At 41.5% G+C, this 22,381-nt stretch overlaps 1 protein-coding gene across 2 annotated transcripts in view; it reads right to left on the bottom strand.

Moving 5' to 3' along the window:
- The window catches only part of LOC115159801 (tetratricopeptide repeat protein 33), a 50,059-nt gene that overhangs the window by 3,727 nt on the left and 23,951 nt on the right, over positions 1 to 22,381 (bottom strand). For both annotated transcript variants that reach the window (XM_029709857.1, XM_029709858.1), the window contains exons 3-4: positions 7,703 to 7,784; positions 2,605 to 2,736 (exon numbers count right to left, since the gene is read on the bottom strand). In XM_029709857.1, coding sequence (XP_029565717.1) covers positions 2,605 to 2,736; positions 7,703 to 7,784 — 214 coding nt within the window. The remainder of the gene's footprint in view (positions 1 to 2,604; positions 2,737 to 7,702; positions 7,785 to 22,381) is intronic.

Genomic DNA, 22,381 nt, shown 5'->3' with positions numbered 1-22,381 from the left:
CTGATCAGCATCAGTGTTTACGCAGCAGTAGATTAATAAGATATACAACTTTATTTATCCCCTTGGGTAATAAGATTGTTAGATAATAAATCATAAAATCAGATAATTGCTCTTAGCCCTTTACCCTGCCCGCAACCTCGGGTCGAGCAATAGCCAGCTCCTCCACGTCCGCCAGGACCAAGCTCCGCACCATGGGGGGATTGGGCTCGCTCGACCACCCCCTCTGGGACGCACGCCCGGACCACCTGAAGGCACCACAGACTCTGGGCTCCTTTAAAATTGGCCTAAAAAACATCCTCTTTGGGAAGGCCTTCTGTTAGTTAGTTATTGCCATGTTCCTTGTTGTCCTTGTAGCGTCAGCAGTGTTCTTTGTGTCAATGGGCCGGTCTAGTTGAGTCCTTATTTGTCTATGTCTCTTGTTATTAACTATTTTAACGCACTAACTGTAGCACTTTGAGATTATTTTTCAATGAAAAGCGCATTACACATTCAATATGTTATTATTTATTACAAATACTATGGGTACTGCAAGGAGTTTTTTTGGGCTACCAGGGAAAACTCCAGGCCCTGATTATTTAGTTGTACACTCCTTATCCCATGGGTGGTGAAGATGCTTCCTCTTGCCCTCTCTCATTCTCCATCTCTCCTGCACACTCTTTCTCCTGGTCTCTCCTTCTCCTGTTTTCTCTCTACCTCCCCTCTTATTCTTCTCAGGGTCCAAATGAGAACACGATATGATTCACAGAATGGTGAAGCGATTTTACTAGCCCCCATTACAGGACTCGGCAATCACACCTGGACTATTATGGCCTGTATCTGTATGTTAAAAGGATGGGACTTAAACAACTTTCTGTCTCTCTAATCTCCTCAAATGCCAGTCTTAAAGGAGACTGGAGACTCAAGCTCTTATTAGGCCAACATTCCTGAAATGGACTGGTTTGGTTTGCCCAACTGGAACAAGTATGCAAACAAAAATACTATAAAGGCTAAGTCAAGCGAAACTGTCAAGAAAAGAACGTTTTGACAAATGAACTCTGGCAAGTCAAGACTCATAGGATAAATGGTTTGTATTCACACAGTTCTTTCAAAAGCACAGATCTTTCAAAGATGGAATTCGGTCTTCTGTGCTCCTTCTTTCTGTCATTTCAACAACGATCCCCAACCAAATGACAAAACCGCCCCTTAGATCTGACGGCCAACTTGTGTCACACACTACATAGAAAAATGGGGTGTTTTATTATAATAGCACATATTCCATTCAGAGTCAATCAGGGCACTAGGTAAATACAGAGAGAAAGAAAGATACATAGGAGGAAATACAGAGAGAGGGAGAAACAGAACAAGAGAAAACAAGAGATTGAAAATAGTGAGAAATGGACAGAGAGAACAGTGAACAAGAAAAAACAGAGAGACCAAGAGAGAAATGGACAGAGAGAACAGTGAACAAGAAAAAACAGAGAGACCAAGAGAGAAATGGACAGAGAGAACAGTGAACAAGAAAAAACAGAGAGACCAAGAGAGAAATGGACAGAGAGAACAGTGAACAAGAAAAAACAGAGAGACCAAGAGAGAAATGGACAGAGAGAACAGTGAACAAGAAAAAACAGAGTGACCAAGAGAGAAATGGACAGAGAGAGAACAAGAAAAAACACAGAGAGAGAGAGAGAGAAAGAGAAAGCGAGAGAAAGAAAGAGAGAGACATGTGTATGTGAAGCCAGAGATCACTGCGCCCGTCTTTGTGCAAACAGGGCGCTACTCAAACATGTTGATGCACACAACGTCCTGAAACGAGACTGAACAAGGCGCTCTAAAAATAGACTGGCATTTTCTCCTCTCCATTATATATGTAAGCGTGTATATATTTGGCGGGCTGTAGCTCAGGTAACTTTCAACACTTCCCATTGTTGTTTTGGGTAAACTTCTGACAGTTAAGTTGCCCCGGGACATTAGAGATGTACACACAGGGCCATTAGCCATAGGGTTTCTCAGTTCAGCTAGGTGTTTTTTCCTCTCCTGTCTAAGAGGCAGAGCAGCAGTCCAACTGTGATCCAGCCAGGTTTCATACAGGTTCAGGCGTGCACTGTGGGGCACCTTAAGTGATCTTCCATGCCCCAGGCACTTGGGTGTGCTTTAAAAGAGCAACTTTATCTCAGCGAGACAGGGAAAAGTTAAAATAAGAGCTCAGGGTAATGACTGATATTTTAGTGTCTGTGGGGATGACAGACAAGCTAGGGCCCCTTACCTACAGTCTCCGTTCCGAACAGTCTCACCTCCATACAGTAACATGTGAGACTCGTACGACTCAGCCACCTGCTAAACCTTGTAGTGATGTCAGAGGGTGAAGTGCATTATGCACTAAAATCTTAGTGTTTCTGTTCATGGATCACAAGCTAGGTTACCTGCTTTTCACACTAGAGAGCCAAACCTAACAGAGCCAATCCTTGCAGAGCCAACCAAGCTCTACCAAGCTGGCCTGGTTACACATCCTCCACAGTTGCTGGAACTGTGCTCAACAGGACCATGTGAAAAGAAAATATCCGAGACAGCACAGTTTGTTTAGGGTTGGCACGACAGTGTGAAAAATGTGTAGGTGGTAAAACTGACCAGGTCCACCTCACCCAGACTGAGCTGGGCACGGCCTAGGGTCTGCCAGCCCTCCCACCACAGGGGGCGGAGCTTCACAGCCATCTCTGCTGCCTGCACCGCTGGGAACACCTCCTGCAGAATGGTCAGCACCTGCAGGTCAAGGGTCAGAGGGCAAGGGTCAAACAGACTCCGCATAAAGGGTCATATTTTGCACCATCACGGAAGTAAACTGTATGTGTGTTGTCTCTGGGATTAGGGGAAAAGTCACATTTGCATCCTGAATAAAAATATAATAAAGCACCATTCTATTCAACCTTAGCAACAGATAAATAAACAGATATGGTGACACAGAGTAACTCACAAAATGGTGAGGATGGTTAACATCATTTATAAGCCAGTCGCACTCCTCCACCATCCCAGCATCAGTGACAGAGATAACTGAGGCCTGTTTGTTAGTTCAGCAGTCAGTAGGAAATTAGATCACAGCACCCGGCACCAGAGGACTGATCACTATGCATGCGAAGCCAGTCATCCTCTGACGGATATTCCTTAGTGACGTGCCTGTGGAAAATGTGCCGGTCGTGACGTTATAGTGCAGTCTTATTGTCTACGTTATGTATTATAATTAGCAATGCCAGACGAACTAGGGGCAGGATCCTGGTAAATAACCTGCTATTACATTACAATGAGGTTAGAGTACTGGGAGGTTCAAGGCCATGATACACAGGGACCTCTAGTGATACCCTGCTAATGCCTCCATCTGTCTCTGGACTGCAGACCACAGGAACTACCTCAGCACTGTGCTGTACTGAGGTAGAGAGGACGGAACCAGCATACTGAGACACTGCTTTTGTTTAACCAAGAGAGAAAGGTGACTCCAGAAGTGATTGTTTAAGACATGAGAATAATAAACGTGGTTTATCAGAGATGATATATGTTGGAATGTGTGGGGAAATAACAGTGTTCTAGTCTTTGAAACACCCCCCTCTCATATTCTGTTTTTGACTGTTATTCTAGGGTAAACATTATATTCAATGGACAATAAAGTTAGTCCTCAACATTCATGCCTCATGCAGCTTTACAGACAGACATCAGCGATGACTGAGCTGGAATGGGATCTCACGCCAATCAAAACGTTCAAAGGAGAAAGTGACGAACACAGAAGGACAAGGCTTTCAAAGGAGAGCGTGATGGACAGACACAAAGAAGACAGTGCATGTCATAGAGAGGCTAATTGAGTTAAAGGGAGGAAGGTGATAAGAGAAAGTGAATGGCAAATGTCTGAGTTGCATCTGTCTCAGTCTTCTGGCTCTGAGAGAGCTGTCTAACGTCTGATAAGAGACTCATAGAGCTCGTCTTGCAGCATGTGGAGAACGCCCAACTGACAGACTGGACTAATGGGGACAGATATTTTTATTGCACACTCAGACAGTGTTAAAACTGTGTAATGAAACACATCAGAATATAGTTTAATGAGGGAGGGAAATGTCTCCCCCGCTACAGAGCATACTAACAGAGTTCTGTGTGTTTGTGACCCCTTTTTATGTGTCCCTTCTAAAACATGACTAATAAAGTTATTTAGCAGCCCAAAATACAGTAGAGTATTTGAGAACTTGGCTAAATGAGGACGCGTAATTCAATTCTTCTCAGATTTCATATCATGGTTGATAATGTCTGCCATTAAAAGCGTGGAGGGAAAATGCTGCTTGGAAAGGTTAAGGCTATATATAAGGAGAAAGTTAATTGTGGTACAGATACTACTGGAGAAGTGTGGGGACACGTGGTGTGACTATAGATCACAGTCAGGGATAGCCAACTGCTCTATGATCCCCCCATCACATCTCTGTTGGCTAGCTAGCCTAATCTCATTGACACCTGGGTGTCAGGGGAGGGAGGGAAGAAGGAAGATAGGGAAATAGGGAGAAAGACCCAGCCAAATCATGAGAAAACAAAAAGATAATTACCTGACACATTGGAAAGAATTAACCCAAAAACTGAGCAAACTGGAATGCTGTTTGGCCCTAAACAGAGAGTACACAGTGGCAGAATACCTGGCCACTGTGACTGACACAAGGAAAGCTTTGATGAATGTACAGACTCAGTGAGCATGGCCTTGCTATTGAGAGAGGCCTGCCTTCTCAAGAGAAGACAGGCTATGTGCACACTGCCCACAAAATAAGGTGGTGCCCACACTGATAGTCCCAATGGAGCCCAGGTTGGATGGTTTCCACATTGGCATCACCATGCCGACCAAACCACTGTCCTCTGCTCTCACTTTAAAGCATACCAATGTGGCAGCCGGGAGAGGGTTAGGTGAGAACATCCTGATGACATGGGATCACGAACACGTCAACATGTACACTGTACACACAGTGTGACACACATCTTTGACCATCTAGAACAAACATGTCTATCCTCTACTTACAATCCTTGTATGGAGAGATTCAATTTGAAATCTTTGAAAGACACACTATATTTGTACTGTACCAGCACAGAGAACAAGAAAGAGATAAAAAGGGATCATACAAAACAAAAGGTTCTGTGTGTAGCAGAGAGACACTGTATCTGGCCGTACCTGGTCCCAACTGGCTGTACCGGTCCCAACTGGCCCTACCTGGTCCCAACTAGCCAAACTTGGTCCCAAATGGCCGTACCTGGTCCCAACTGGCCGTACCTGGTCCCAACTAGAGGTCGACCGATTAATCGGAATGGCCGATTTCAGGTTTTCATATCAATCGGTAATCGGTATTTTTGGCCACCGATTTGCCGTTTATTTAAAAAAAAAAGTAATAATATTTTTTAACTAGGCAAGTCAGTTAAGAACACATTCTTATTTTCAATGACGGCCTAGGAACGGTGGGTTAACTGCCTTGTTCAGGGGCAGAACGACAGATTTTTACCATGTCAGCTTGGGGATTCAATCTCGCAACCTTACGGTTAACTAGTCCAATGCTCTAACCACCTGCTTTACATTGCACTCCACGAGGAGCCTGCCTGTTACGCGAATGCAGTAAGAAGCCAAGGTAAGTTGCTAGCTAGCATTAAACTTATCTTGTAAAAAACAATCAATCAATCATAATCACTAGTTAACTACACATGGTTAATGATATTACTAGTTTATCTAGCCAGTCCTGCGTTGCATATAATCGATGTGGTGCGCATTCACGAAAAAGGACTGTCGTTGCTCCAATGTGTACCTAACCATAAACATCAATGTCTTTCTTAAAATCAATACACAAGTATATATTTTTAAACCTGCATATTTAGTTAATATTGCCTGCTAACATGAATTTCTATTAACTAGGGAAAATGTGTCACCTCTGCAACAGAGTCAGGGTATATGCAGCAGTTTGGGCCGCCTGGCTCGTTGCGAACTGTGTGAATACTATTTCTTCCTAACAAAGACAGCCAACTTCGCCAAACGGCGGATGATTTAACAAAAGCGCATTTGCGAAAAAAGCACAATTGTTGCACGACTGTACCTAACCATAAACATCAATGCCTTTCTTAAAATCAATACACAGAAGTATATATTTTTAAACCTGCATATTTAGCAAAAAGAATTCCAGGTTAGCAGGCAATATTAACCAGGTGAAATTGTGTCAGTTCTCTTGCGTTCATTGCACGCAGAGTCAGGGTACATGCAACAGTTTGGGCCGCCTGGCTCGTTTGCCAGAATTTTACGTAATTATGACATAACATTGAAGGTTGTGCAATGTAACAGGAATATTTAGACTTAGGGATGCCACCCGTTAGATAAAATACGGAACGGTTCCGTATTTCACTGAAAAAAATAAACGTTTTGTTTTCGAGATGGTAGATTCCGGATTCGACCATATTAAATGACCCAAGGCTCGTATTTCTGTGTGTTATTATGTTATAATTAAGTCTATGATCTGATATTTGATTGAGCAGTCTGACTGAGCGATGGTAGGCACCAGCAGGCTCGTAAGCATTCATTCAAACAGCACTTTCGTGCGTTTTGCCAGCAGCCCTTCGTAACTCTTCAAGCATTGCACTGTTTATGACTTCAAGCCTATCAACTCCCAAGATTAGGCTGGTGTAACCGATGTGAAATGGCTAGCTAGTTAGCCGGGTGCGCGCTAATAGCGTTTCAAACGTCACTCGCTCTGAGACTTGGAGTAGTTGTTCCCCTTGCTCTGCATGGGTAGCGCTGCTTCGAGGGTGGCTGTTGTTAATGTGTTCCTGGTTTGAGCCCAGGTAGGAGCGAGGAGAGGGACGGAAGCTATACTGTTTCACTGGCAATACTAAAGTGCCTATAAGAAAATCCAATAGTCAAAGGTATATGAAATACAAATCGTACAGAGAGAAATAGTCCTATAATCCCTATAATAACTACAACCTAAAACTTCTTACCTGGGAATATTGAAGACTCATGTTAAAAGGAACCACCAGCTTTCATATGTTCTCATGTTCTGAGCAAGGAACTTAAACGTTAGCTTTTTTACATGGCACATATTGCACTTTTACTTTCTTCTCCAACACTTTGTATTTGCATTATTTAAACCAAATTGAACATGTTTCATTATATATTTGAGGCTAAATTGATAGAATTTATGTATTATATTAAGTTAAAATAAGTGTTCATTCAGTATTGTTGTAATCGTCATTATTACAAATAAATAAAAAAATTGGCCGATTAATCGGCACCGGCTTTTTTTTGGTCCTCCAATAATCGGTATCGGTGTTGAAAAATCATAATCGGTCAACCTCTAGTCCCAACTGGCCCTAACATGCTGGCTGTGGTCTGAGGACTGGAGAGTTGGAGAGCAGGAAGGAAAGCAGGATAAGTGTCAGACACCTGCAGTACTGTAATGTACCTCCTCCACCTGCAGTACTGCAGTACTGTAATGTACCATCTCATACAGTAGAGGCTTAGAAGGGGCAAGAGGAGGAGGGAGAGCAGCAGAAGGAGAAAGAGCAGCAGGAGGAGGAGGATAAGTGGCTGACAGCTGTAGTATTGTAATGTACCTGGGACTTCATCTCATACAGTAGAGGCTTAGAAGGGGCAAGAGGAGGAGGGAGAGCAGCAGGAGGAGAAAGAGCAGCAGGAGGAGGAGGATAAGTGGCTGACAGCTGTAGTATTGTAATGTACCTGGGACTTCATCTCATACAGTAGAGGGTTGTCTGGAGTCAGCTGGATGGCTTCATCCCACCTCTTAATGGCCTCCCAGTGTCTGAGGAGAACACACATAAAATGGCCTTCCATTATCACCGTCAGGGTTACAAACTGTACTCACACACAAACATGTTGCATACAAGCAATCTGGGAAAATCTCAACTACTGTACTGTGGCTATACTTGTCTTGAGGGAGTACAGGGGAGAGAACATTACAAAGACCACATAAAGCATAGAATCACTGTTTAGCTTAGTGGTGTTGATCTCTTTACGTGCCTCATCTGTTTGATGCCCCACCAGTGTGAGCAGATGGAGCTACATGGAGCCATGACAAACAGCTGAACATCAGACTCACTGTTGTGTTAAAGTTTTCGATGTGGATGGGCGGCAACTTCATAAGAATTATTGTTAAGCGCCCTTGATACAACTATCTGGTTAAGAGTTAAATTACGCAAGACGGGAGGGAGGCTGAATGACCCACTACTGACAGACAGACGAGGATCAGCCAACAGACTGATGCTGTAACACGACACTAACGCCCACAGATAGCCTTCGGTTTTATTAACCTTCATTGTGGAACGCAAACACACGCACACACTGGATGAACAGCTTATGGTTGATAAAGAAAATCCAATAAAGTTATGGAATCAGACACTCCCTGTGTGGTTGTCCCTCATCTGGGAATAATACATGTATTATTGAAGGGATTGTTAGCTTATTAAATACCATATAATATCAGTGGTAATCTATGGTTCAATATGAGTTACTTCAGCTATATTTATTGCCTGCTGTAGTGTCGATGTGGCTATCAAGTGGGATCCCGAGTGGCACAGTGGTCTAAGCCACTGCATCTCAGTGCTTGAGGCGTCACTACAGACACCCTGGTTCATATCCATGATGTATCACAACTGGCCGTGATTGGGAGTCCCATAGGTCGGCGCACAATTGGCCCAGCGTCGTCCGGGTTTGGCCGTCACTGTAAATACGAATTTGTTCTTAATTGACTTGCCTAGTTAAATAAAGGTTGAATAAAAAAATACAATAAAATCAACCTGTCTTCTTCTTCACCCGTCAGGTGGGGCGGCAGGTAGCCTAGTGGTTAGAGCGTTGGACTAGTAACCGAAAGGTTGCAAGATCGAATTCCCGAGCTGACAAGGTAAAAATCAGTCGTTCTGCCCCTGAACAAGGCAGTTAACCCACTGTTCCTAGGCCGTCATTGAAAATAAGAATTTGTTCTTAACCGACTTGCCTAGTTAAATAAAGGTAAAAATAAAATACAAATTCAACTAGGACTCTGAAAGGAAATGGTTCAAGGAATCTCGAGATAAACTAGCAATCGAGATGACTACCATCGGCCGTTTTCCCAAAGTGATTCAAGTTTTTCCACCGTGATTGATGCATTTTTCGAAGTTATCTTTTGTACCTGCTTAGAAACACTGGATGTGCGTATGAATCGAAGCCAGCAGCACATGTCCCAAGTCCCTTCTCTATTCTAGCCACAGAAAACATACCCAGAGGTAGTGTAGTGTACAGGACTACAATAAGTCTATGACCTCCCCCCCCTCCACAGCAGGTCCAATGGATGTACACACAGACTACACAGTCTGCCTGACCTCAGTGGCCTAGGCCTTCCTGAGGAGTGAGGACATCTGTACGTCTCTCTGTGCCCCGTCTGAGTAGCAGGACCAATGTGGTTGCTTACCAGCTTTACTCAAGCATTCTGCAAAAACATACAAATTATAATTGCCAATTCAAACTTTGCATCTATTACAGTTTGGTAATCGGTATTGGAGTGTATAATGGAAAAGCCAATTGTCTCCGAGTTTGTTTCCTGCAGACTAAGGACACACCATAATATATTGTAAGGTCAGGCTAATTAGCTCTCCCTGTCTCACCCATGTCAATATTAAGAATAATTTGGTTAACACTAGTGATGGGGGGGAGGGAGCAAATTATAGTTACATATCACAATATTTTTGGACAATATTATATTGATATTTGAAGTATAGAGAAAACTATTATTTTTAAACAGTGAGTCAAAAGGGCTGAAAACATGTTATTTCCCTGACTGATCAAAATGTTCTCTCATGCTCTTGGTCTTCTCTCTGCAGCAGACATATAGTGAGCAACATGTTTGGAATATCAAATTGCAATAAAATCACAGTATCGAATCACAATACATATAGAACAGGGAGAATCGCAATACGTATTGTATCGGCACCTAAGTATCGTGATAATATATTGTGAGGTCCCTGGCAATTTCCAGCCCTAGTTAAAACCATACAGACATATCCAAACAAAAGGATTACATCTAATACCTATAAGCATATCTCTGCCGTGAGTAATTCAGGTTATGGACTAAGATGTCAATCATGATGGCCTATTGATGTAATGATCAAATGGGATCAAACCACACCAACTAGCCTAGCCATATGTACTTCAGGAAGAAAGCAATAAGCTTAACAAACTAGGCCATTATGTGGAAATGTCATATTCGAATGATGTTAATACCTGCTGTGCTTATTATTGCAACACACAAAAACATACCCATGACGTCAGCGAAACAAATAGGGCGTTCTTTGTTAAAGTGTAAACTCAAAGTTAGAAGATGATGTACCTGAGAATGTTTTATATTATTGTTTACCCAAAGTCAGAGTGACAGAGTGATTTAGTCCAAAACAGCAAAAGAGGAAGTTGAGCTCATAGAATTTGTGTGCAGGATTTAAATCAGATCAATTTTCTTCTGGCTGACTCACCCAGATGGCCATACAATCGCGCACACGAGTGTATAAACTGCAAAAGGCCTCCGCTCACAAACAAGTAGTTAGCTAATAACAGGGAGATGTCCAATTACATCAGGGGGATCTAATCCTCATTAATGAGAGGCTGACATCAGGGTCAATGTGTTTAGAGGTGAGGGAAAAACCCTAAACCATATATCCCTTCCCTGACCGGCCAGATCCAGGGTCCAGTTCATTAGGCACCAAACCAGAAAATGGACTGAAACGGAGGCCTACGTGGACTTACCGTTCCAATGAGGTCATCATTGTAAATAATCATTTGTTCTTAATTGACTTACCTGTATAAATAAAGGTGGGAAAAAAATCTGTTGCATAACATTTTATAACGGATTCCCTGTAAATAGCCACCGGACTATTACATTGACCCCCCCCCACAATTTGTTTTGCACACCGCTGCTACTCACTGTTTATTATCTATGCATAGTCACTTCACACCTACCTACATGTACAAATTACCTCTAACCTGTACCCCCGCACACTGACTCGGTAACGGCACCCCCTGTATATAGCCTTGTTATTGTTATGTTATTGTGTACTTTTTAAAATGTTTTACTTCAGTTTATTTGGTAAATATGTTCTTAACTCTTCTTGAACTGCACTGTTGGTTAAGGGCTTGTAAGTAAGCATTTCACGGTAAGGTCTACACTTGTTGTATTCGGCGCATATGACAAATAAAGTTTGATTTGCATGCCCTACTGAATAGCACCCACCGCCAAACCCCTGGCCAGCCACACTGAACCAGAGACATCAAGAGACATCGTTTCTTAAGCAGAATCCAGTTACTTCTGACTAACCATCTTTCTACACTTGGTCACCCCCGGCAACATGTGTCTGTTAAAGTAAGAGGAGCAATATCATCTAACGTCAGGTATATGGGCATTCATTGGCTGAAAGGTAAATTGTTACGTACCAAGGTCACATACTGTACAAGCATGATGGCAGACATGACGTATTTCATATCTAGCCTAATATGTGTGATCATGTGAGTCGAATCAAATTCGACCCCCACTATAAGCCTGATAGTTATATTTGAGCTGGACATAATATCAAAAAATATATACAGCGGGGAGAACAAGTATTTGATACACTGCCGATTTTGCAGGTTTTCCTACTTACAAAGCATGTAGAGGTCTAATTTTTATCATAGGTACACTTCAACTGTGAGAGACGGAATCTAAAACAAAAATCCAGAAAATCACATTGTATGATTTTTAAGTAATTAATTTGCATTTTATTGCATGACATAAGTATTTGATCACCTACCGACCAGTAAGAATTCCGGCTCTCACAGACCTGTTAGTTTTTCTTTAAGAAGCCCTCCTGTTCTCCACTCATTACCTGTATTAACTGCACCTGTTTGAACTCGTTACCTGCATAAAAGACACCTGTCCACACACTCAATCAAACAGATTCCAACCTCTCCACAATGGCCAAGACCAGAGAGCTGTGTAAGGACATCAGGGATAATATTGTAGACCTGCACAGGGCTGGGATGGGCTACAGGACAATAGGCAAGCAGCTTGGTGAGAAGGCAACAACTGTTGGCGCAATTATTAGAAAATGGAAGAAGTTCAAGATGACGGTCAATCCCCCTCGGTCTGGGGCTCCATGCAAGATCTCACCTCGTGGTGCATCAATGATCATGAGGAAGGTAAGGGATCAGCCCAGAACTACACGGCAGGACCTGGTCAATGACCTGAAGAGAGCTGGGACCACAGTCTCAAAGAAAACCATTAGTAACACACTACGCCGTCATGGATTAAAATTCTGCAGCGCACGCAAGGTCCCCCTGCTCAAGCCAGCGCATGTCCAGGCCCATCTGAAGTTTGCCAATGACCATCTGTATGATCCAGAGGAGGAATGGGAGAAGGTCATGTGGTCTGATGAGACAAAAATAGAGCTTTTTGGTCTAAACTCCACTCGCCGTGTTTGGAGGAAGAATAAGGATGAGTACAACCCCAAGAACACCATCCCAACCGTGAAGCATGGAGGTGGAAACATCATTCTTTGGGGATGCTTTTCTGCAAAGGGGACAGGACGACTGCACCGTATTGAGGGGAGGATGGATGGGGCCATGTATCGCGAGATCTTGGCCAGCAACCTCCTTCCCTCAGTAAGAGCATTGAAGATGGGTCATGGCTGGGTCTTCCAGCATGACAACGACCCGAAACACACAGCCAGGGCAACTAAGGAGTGGCTCCGTAAGAAGCATCTCAAGGTCCTGGAGTTGCCTAGCCAGTCTCCAGACCTGAACCCAATAGAAAATCTTTGGAGGGAGCTGAAAGTTCGTATTGCCCAGCGACAGCCCCGAAACCTGAAGGATCTGGAGAAGGTCTGTATGGAGGAGTGGGCGAAAATCCCTGCTGCACTGTGTGCAAACCTGGTCAAGAACTACAGGAAACGTATGATCTCTGTAATTGCAAACAAAGGTTTCTGTACCCAATATTAAGTTATGCTTTTCTGATGTATCAAATACTTATGTCATGCAATAAAATGCAAAATAATTACTTAAAAATCATACAATGTGATTTTCTGGATTTTTGTTTTAGATTCCGTCTCTCACAGTTGAAGTGTACCTATGATAAAAAATTACAGACCTCTACATGCTTTGTAAGTAGGAAAACCTGCAAAATCGGCAGTGTATCAAATACTTGTTCTCCCTACTGTATACACTTAACCTTTATTTAACTAGGCAAGTCAGTTAAGAACAAATTCTTATTTACAACGACGGCCTAAGCCGGACGACGCTGGACCAATTGTGCGTCGCCCTATGGGACTCCCAATCACGGCCGGATGTGATACAGCCTGGATTCGAACCAGGGACTGTAATGACGCCTCTTGCACTGAGAATCAACTGATTATTCAATTTCAGTGACTAATGACAAGTGAGTCAAATTGGATTGTCTTCATCATGTCATTGAAAACTCCTTAAAATGGCAACAAAAAAAAGAAAAGTTAATTTTTAAATTTTTTTTATTTCATCTTTATTTAACCAGGTAGGCCAGCTGAGAACAAGTTCTCATTTACAAATGAGACCAGGCCAAGATAAAGAAAAGCAGTGTGACACAAACAACAACAGAGTTACACATGGAATAAACAAACGTACAGTCAATAATACAATAGAAAAATCTATAAACAGTGTGTGCAAATGAAGTAAGATTGAGGTAAGTCAATTAATAGGCCGTAGTGGCGAAATAATTACAATTCCGCAAATAAACACTGGAGTGATAGATGTGCAGAAGATGAATGTGCAAGTAGAGATACTGGGGTGCAAAGGAGCAAAGACATGCAGTACAAATGGCTGCATGACTACATTACAGGGTAATTCTGTATGCAGTCGGTCTACTATATAACCACAATGTACACACGATGACAAAAAGCATTGAGGTTGAATATAGCTCAGCATCTGACTCAGCATTGAGTACACCAACTTCTGAATATCTTATTACAATTAAATGATGAAAAACAGTGTTGAAAGCTGCATTTGTTACTAGCATCATCCCACTTAAGGACAACTATGGAGCAGAGAACAGAATGATACACTAACATAGCGGTCTAGTAATTACTATGTATATGCGTCCCAAATGGCACTCTATTCACTATATAGTACACTACATTTGAACAGAGCCCTATGGGCCCTCATTAGTAAAAAGGGTGCCATTTCAGACAGCCGTTGACTGTCAGCTCCCTCCAGCTAAACACTTATGCGGTTGAAGACAAAGAATGATTGATCATATTAATTCCTCTGGCATGGATAAAAAGGTTATGAATATCTGATGCTGAATGTCTGATGAAAGATGAACTCGGAGGGAGGGAGGGAGGGAGGGAGCGATAGAAAGAGAAGGAGAGAGCGAGAGACAGAGAGAGAGCGAGAAAGAGTGAGAAAGAGAAGGTGGGTGGGTTGGAGAGTTTGGATATGATAGAGTAGCTGGGTCTTGGACAGGACTGGATTGTTGATATGATGAGTCTAAGAAATATATACAGTATTTCTATTATCATAAAATAATATTATGGATTAGGCTCCAAACAAGCCTTCAAAAACTCAAATAAGAATGATGCTGTGTGTGTATCTTGCTATCCGTCACTCAAATGGTGAGGGGCTGAAGCTCATTGGCTTGAATTCGAATTGCTTGGGGGCTGGCCCACATGGGGGAAAATGGCACTGAACAGCTTCCAGTAAACAGTCGCTTTGAAACTAGGGATTATGTGGCTAATTGAGGTAAAACAGCAATTCTGATCATAGATTATGCATGTATGAACTACACATTGACAAATCCAGCCCAAAGCAGGAGGTAAAAAAAGAAAAAATACTATTTGCCAAGGTTCCAGAGCATGTCTTTAACCCATTCACATCCTCTATTTTGTACAATATCAAAATGTGCCATAGAACAAATTCTGTTTGGTGTAAATACATGAAATTTCGTGCAAAAATGTTCGCACATGTCTAGACAAACAAAATGGAAATTTTACAATTGTCATTATGTATCATACTTCCATGTCAAGTTTGGGATTTTGAGAAAGTGAAATAAATCATTCATCATATGTATTTTGAAATACATTCCAGAATAAAAATTGTTTCAAAGCATATAGTATTGTTACTTGACCTGTTCCAAGCCCAAATACGCCAAATATATGATTCAACTCATTGTAATTCATGAACTACAGCCGTTTCTGTACCGTACTATATTTAGTCTCTGGACTCAACGAGTACATTTCAAGAATCAAGTCATGTTCAAATAATCAGATCAGGGCCGTATCCAAAAAGCATCTCAAAAAAGGTCATAGGAATCCTGTTAAAACCAGTTTTAACTCCCAGCTCGGAGTAAGTTTTAAGACACTGCCCAGACGAAATCTGAGCCAGGAGTAAAATCAACTCATAAAAATAAAATCTCAGCTGTAATCATGACAGTTTGAGGTACTTCAAAGGAAATGTAGTGATGATACTCATTGACATTGGTAACTCCCCATCATTTGCAACAATCGCAATAAGGCATCGCCATCTGTGAATTCTAAAGGTAACACGCTTCAGACAAATATGGTCAATGTGACTGTACATGAAATATTGCAATGGTAAATGTTTTGCAACAAAAACCGATCTACCTGAACAAAACGGGGAGGGACCTACCTGCATTTGTCCAATAGAAACTCTAGGCATCAAGTCACTTGTCGATAATTCTGCACACAACTTTGCATTCAAACGTTTGAAAGGCCTATCATTTTTATCGAACACAATCAAAGTTAACATAAGCCCTAGATGTCTTCAATTGCCCAACTTATAGGCATGCCCAATTTAGACATATTTTAACATGTTGCGGCGCTCCAAATTGATAACATGATTTAGGTAATTAAATAATCGAAATAAAAACTTTGTGGTTATAAGGACTATACCGCTAAGCTAAGAATGACGTGAACAATCAAGTAAATAAACGTTGGTTAGTTAGTTAGCAAGTTCAATGTATGAGTGGCCAACTAACATTAGGCTGCTAGCTAACATACTGGTACATACTGCTGTAATAATATGCAATAGGATAGCGTAGCTAACAAATTGTCAGCCAACATAACGCGTAACGTAACTTATTTGAAAAGTCATAACTTTATTACATTGGTCAACATTTTCTTAACATTTGTCATAATTAAAATAGTGCCTGAAGAATAAATAAATTAAATAGCGCCTTGAATTTGTTTTCTGGTGTGACATTATAATTAATGTTATTATAAAAAGGTTGAATGATCCTCAAATAGACAAATCAAATATTTGTACTCATTGTTTAGTTACTTCTGTCTTTAAATCAGTAATCAAATTCTGGAATTTCCAAAAACAAAAAACACAATTTCCTTGTATAATGATGATAACCAAGTGTCTCACTATTACATTGGGTATGGGAAACTTGCTAGATGATCAGAGAAAATCTAGTCAAAGCTTTTCTTTTAGGCTTTTTTACAGAAAAATAAGTTCTGGGTGCTTTACTAGCAATAGACAACAAGAAATCCACAGGGGCCAGCCAATTGGATCCTGGTCTGCTTAAGTGTGCAGCGGCCATCATTGTTAGTTCAAAACCCACATTTTTTATTTAACTTTGTTATCAGGAAATATTCCAAAAGTATGGAAATCATCTTGTGCTGCCACTTCATAAGGACGGGGACAGTAGTGATCTTAATCATCATCGCCCCATTTCAAGGCTTCCTTTTCTAGTGAAGATTCTTGAATCCTTGGTAAATGTATACATTTGCTCTTTATTTATCTTGAGAAATATATTTTGAATGTAAACCAATCCGGGTTTAGGCCTGGGCATAGTACTATTACAACAACCACTTTAGTTGTTAATGATCCTGTCAATGCTTTAGACAGTCAAATGAAATGTGCGGCTTTGTTTGTGGATCTGTTGATCATGCTATTTTACTGAATAAGTTGTCCTTGATAAGCCTGAGCTCTGATGTCTTTTCATGGTCTCATGATTATCTTAGTGACAGAACTCAGGCCATCGTGATTGATGGGTTTAGTTTGAATTTCTTGAAGTAGATAAAGGTGTACCACAGGGGTTGATTTCAGGATCGGTTCTCTTCACTATTTATATAAACACTATTGGTCAATCTGTTAAAAATTGTAAACTTACTTTATATGCAGATGATACTATTATGTATCCTATTGCCCTGACTGTTGTTCTGTGTCAAAAGTACAGTAAGATTTAATAGCTATAGGAATCCCTTGCTAATTTAAAACGTGTGCTTAATACAGGCAAAACAAAATACGTTTTTATTTTAAACTCTTGTAAGAATGTTTCAGATGAACTACATGTTCACTCATTAGATGATTCTCCAATATAACGTGTTCCTGAATATAAATACTTAGGCATTTGGATTGATGTGGATTTGATGTTCAGAAAACAGAGATGAGCTGGTTAAGAAGCTAAGATTTAAAGTTGGCTTTTTCTACAGAAACAGATTGTGACTTTCTCTAAGCAATGGGAAGCAGATTATTCAATTAACCTTTTTATCTGTTCTTGATTATGGTGACATTATTTATCAAAGTGCAGCTGCAACTACTTAAACCGTTGGAAGCCATCTACCATAGTGCCCTTCATTTTGTTATAGATGACAGTTCTGATACTCATCACTGCATCCTGTATCAAAAGGTTGGCTGGACTTCGCTAAAGACCCGTAGATCTATACATTACTCCCTTTTTATTTACAAGGCCCAACTTTATAAAAACGTATCTAACTTTTCTGTTGAAATATAGACAAGTTGCCTAACCCGTTCACAATATTGGTTAACTCGAGGTTCCTATGGTCTCCACTGAGAAAGGCAAATCTGCGTTTAGTTTTAATGCAACTTATTGCTGGAAAAAATTATAAACACATTTAATCTTGATGTTCTGGTGTCACAATTTAAAGTATTGGTGGGGGACTTATTTGTGGAGGAATGTAACTGTTTTTCTGATTGATTTTGTGATGTTTTATTTGTGTTCGAATGTGTTTTTGTATATGTACAGTACCAAAAGTCTTAAACAAATCCAAATCAATTTTATATTTGAGATTCTCTCAACCTGCTTCACCTGAAAAGATTTTCCCAACAGTCTTTAAGGAGTTCCCACTTATGCTGACCACTTGTTGGCTGCTTTTCCTTCACTCCACGGTCCAACTCATCCCAAACCATCTCAATGTGGTTGAGGTCGGGGGATTGTGGAGGCCAGGTCATCTGATGCAGCACTCCATCACTCTCCTTCTTGCCAAATAGCTCTTACACAGTCTGGAGGTGTGTTGGGTTATTGTCTTGCTGAAAAACAAATGATAGTCCCACTAAGCGCAAACCAGATGGCATGGCGTATCGTTGCAGAATGCTGTGGTAGCCATGCTGGTTAAGTGTGCCTTGAATTCTAAATAAATCAGACAGTGTCACCAGTAAAGCACCCACACACCATCACACCTCCTCCTCCATGCTTCATGGTGGGAAATACACAAGTAGATAATCTGTTCACCCACACCGTGTCTCACAAAGACATGGCTGTAGGAACCAAAAATCTCCAATTTGGACTCCAGACCAAAAGGCACATTTCCACCAGTCTAATGTCTATTGCATGTGTTTCTTGGCCCAAGCAAGTCTCTTCTTATTGGTGTCCTTTAGTAGTGGCTTCTTTGCAGCAATTCGACCATGAAGGCCTGATTCATGCAGTCTCCTCTGAACAGTTGATGTTGAGATGTGTCTGTTACTTGAACTCCGTGAAGCATTTATTTGGGCTGCAATTTCTGAGGTTGGTAGCTCTAATGAACGTATCCTCTGCAGCAGAGGTAACTCTGGGTCTTCCATTCCTGTGGCGGTCCTCATGAGAGCCATTTTCATCAATGCGTTTTAAGGTTTTTGCGACTGCACTTGAAGAAACTTTCAAAGTTATTGAAATTTTCCAATTGACTGACCTTGACTGTCGTTTCTCTTTGCTTATTTGAGCTTTTGCCATAACATGGACTTGGTCTTTTACCAAATAGAGCTATATTCTGTATACCAACCCTACCTTGTCACAACACAGCTGATTGACTCAAATGCATTAAGAAGGAAAGAAATTCCCCAAATTAACTTTTAACAAGGCACAATGTTAATTGAAATGCATTCCTGGTGACTACCTCATGAAGCTGGTTGAGAGAATGCCAAGAGTGTACAAAGCTGTCAAGGAAAAGAGTGGCAATTTGAAGAATCTGAAATATAAAATATATTTTGATTTGTTTAACACTTTTTGGTTACTACATGATTCCATGTGTGTTATTTCATAGTTTTGATGTCTTCACTATTATTCTACAATGTAGAAAATAGTAAAAAATAAAGAAAAACCCTTGAATGAGTAGGTGTTCTAAAACGTTTGACCGGTAGTGAGTGAGTGTGTGTGTGTGTGTGTGTGTGTGTGTGTGTGTGTGTGTGTGTGTATGTATATATATATATATATATATATATATATATATGAGTGTATATTTATGTACAGCGTGCATTAGAAAAAGAGACCTAGGTCTCAATACGTCTTCCATGTTAAAGTCAAGGTAAATAAATAAGATTCACAGTAATTTCACTAAACCTACACAATTCGGGAGTGGATAATGTGTGCCTGCTGCCTTCCTTGGCTGTGGTAGCCATTTCCCAGGCTCACTCTCCGGAATCAAACCCAGATTCCGTGTTACCTTTGGTCACCATAGTAGGCACAGAAACTACCATTGAAAGTTGATAGAGGAGACATTTGAATGAGATGCTAGTGCCACGAAGGGTCACCAAAAGCGCCCGATGCACCCGAGAGCACCCCGGATGGGTTTTGGGTCTGATAAATGGATGTGTGCCCGAAGGTCAGCACTTGTTGGCATATCTTAGCCTAATAAATGCCACAGTTATCGAGAACCATAACTGATTTAAAGAGCCATTCACAGTTTCACTCTACCAAGACTTGCATGTCTTAATCTTTGGGACAAGAATATGGCAGGATCAACCAGTTAGAGCAGGGGGGAACAGTATCCCAAAGAGGCACAGCTGATGGGGCCCTCCCAGGGTGGATCACGTATGCCAATCGGTCAGAAGGAGTGAAACTGGTAAGGCAGACAGAGATGGACCAAGGCGATGGATGGTCTAATGCAGGGAGTGAGAACCAGGAATGGGAAAACCACAGCCAGCCCCCAATATCTGTCTGCACCATCACTAGAGCCAGGTAAAATAACTACATCCTCCCCAAAGACAGAGTCAGACCCAGAGGTCGCTAGAGCAATGTTCACCTGCCGAGACTGAGAAACCAAGTGTGGGATAACGAATACTGTAAATATTGCACTCATAATCACTTAAAAGGACCAAAATTGCAATAGGATACAAATAAGTCTCATGCAAATAAGAGTTATTTGATGAAAAATAAGTCATTATAGAAGTTTATTAATGGATTACATACACCCCGAGTGACTGCTATTTAGTATGGTGTGACACCAAATTCATGTTAAACCAATGGAAAAAAGCTGTCACACTGTTAGAAAACTCAGGCTGTTTGGTCCATTTGGGGATTTATTGCTAACAGTAAGCCTTCCATATGATTTCACCAAAATGTATTATTGGTGCCCAAATGCTGGCTCGTTGTTTGATCACAGAATTGTGTAACACCAAGTGGACATTGATTACATTTTGTCCCTAAAAGCAATCAGAACTATTTGGAAATATCATGAATATTGAAAAGATGGCGCCGAAGAACATGGCTGATGTTTTACATTCTCCCAACCAATTGTGCTATTTTGTTAGTTTTTTTTTGCATAACTTATTTTTTAACTTATTGTGTACATAATGTTGCTGCTACAGTCTTTTATGAACGAAAATAACTTCTGGACATGAGAAAAGTGATTACTCACCGCGGACTGGAAGAAACTTTTTCCTTTAACGAGTCCGACGAGAAGGATATCCTGCTTTCATTGGAACAAGCCAGAGACACGCCTTTTGCGTGAAGAAAAGACGCAGGAAAAGGGGCCGTAGATTGGGCAGCCTTCTGAGAATCTGATGGCAAGTGAGTAAACTCCCACTGCCATCCGTTCTTCTTGCTAACATGCAATCATTGGAAAATAAAATGATGACCTTCGATAAAGATTATCATACCAACGGGACATCAAAAACGAACATCTTATGTTTCACCGAGACGTGACTGAACGACGATAAGGACCAATATAGAGCTAGCGGGATTTTCCATGCACCGGCAGAAAGAGACACTACCTTTGGTAAGACGAGGGGTGGGTGTGTGTGTCTATTTGTCAATAACAGCTGGTGCGCGATGTCTAATATTAAAGAAGTCTCGATGTATTGCTCGCCTGAGGTAGAGTACCTTATGATAAGCTATAGACCACACTATCTACTAAGAGAGTTCTCATCTATATTATTTGTAGCTGTCTATTTACCACCACAGAACGAAGCTGACACCAAGACCGCTCTCAACCAACTCTATAAGGCCATAAGCAAACAAGAAAATGCTCACCCAGAAGCGGTGCACCTAGTGGCCAGGGACTTTAATGCAGGCAAACATAAATCAGTTTTACCAAATTTTTACCAGCATGTCACATTTGTAACCAGAGACCACCTTTACTCCACACAGAGATGCATACAAAGCTCTTCCCCGCCCTCCATTTGGCAAATCTAGCCATAATTCTATCCTCCTGATTCCTGCTTACAAGCAAAAACTAAAGCAGGAAGTAACAGTGACTCGCTCAATACGGAAGTGGTCAGATGACGCGGATGCTACACTACAGGACTGTTTTGCTAGCACAGAGTGGAATATGTTCCTGGGATTCATCCAATGGCATTGAGGAGTACACCACCTCAGTCAACGGCTTCATCAGTAAGTGCATCGACAATGTCATCCCCACAGTGACTGTACGTACATATCCCAACCAGAAGCCATGAATTACAGGCAACATCCGCACTGAGCTAAAGGCTAGAGCTGCCGCTTTCAAGGAGCGGGACACTAATCCGGACGCTTATAAGAAATCCCACTAGGCGTGCAAACGGCCCAGTACATTACTGGGGCCAAGCTTCCTGCCATCCAGGACCTATACAATAGGCGGTGTCAGAGGAAAGCCCATTCAATTTTCAGGGACTCCAGTCCCCCAAGTTATAGACTGTTTTCTCTGCTACCGCATGGCAAGCAGTACCGGGGCGCCATGTCTAGGACCAAAAGGCTCCTCAACAGCTTCTACCCCCAAGCCATAAGACTGATGAACAATTAATAAAATTGCCACCGGACAATTTACATTGACCCTCCCCCACATCCCTTTTTTGCACACCGCTGCTACTCGCTGTTTATTATCTATGCATAGTCACTTCACCCCCACCTACATGTACAAATTACCTCAACTAACCTGT

Source organism: Salmo trutta, chromosome 23, assembly GCF_901001165.1.
Source record: "Salmo trutta chromosome 23, fSalTru1.1, whole genome shotgun sequence".
NCBI lineage: Eukaryota > Metazoa > Chordata > Actinopteri > Salmoniformes > Salmonidae > Salmo > Salmo trutta.
The sequence above is the reverse complement of the archived record's forward strand: the minus strand, read 5'-3'. Positions and strand labels throughout refer to the sequence as shown.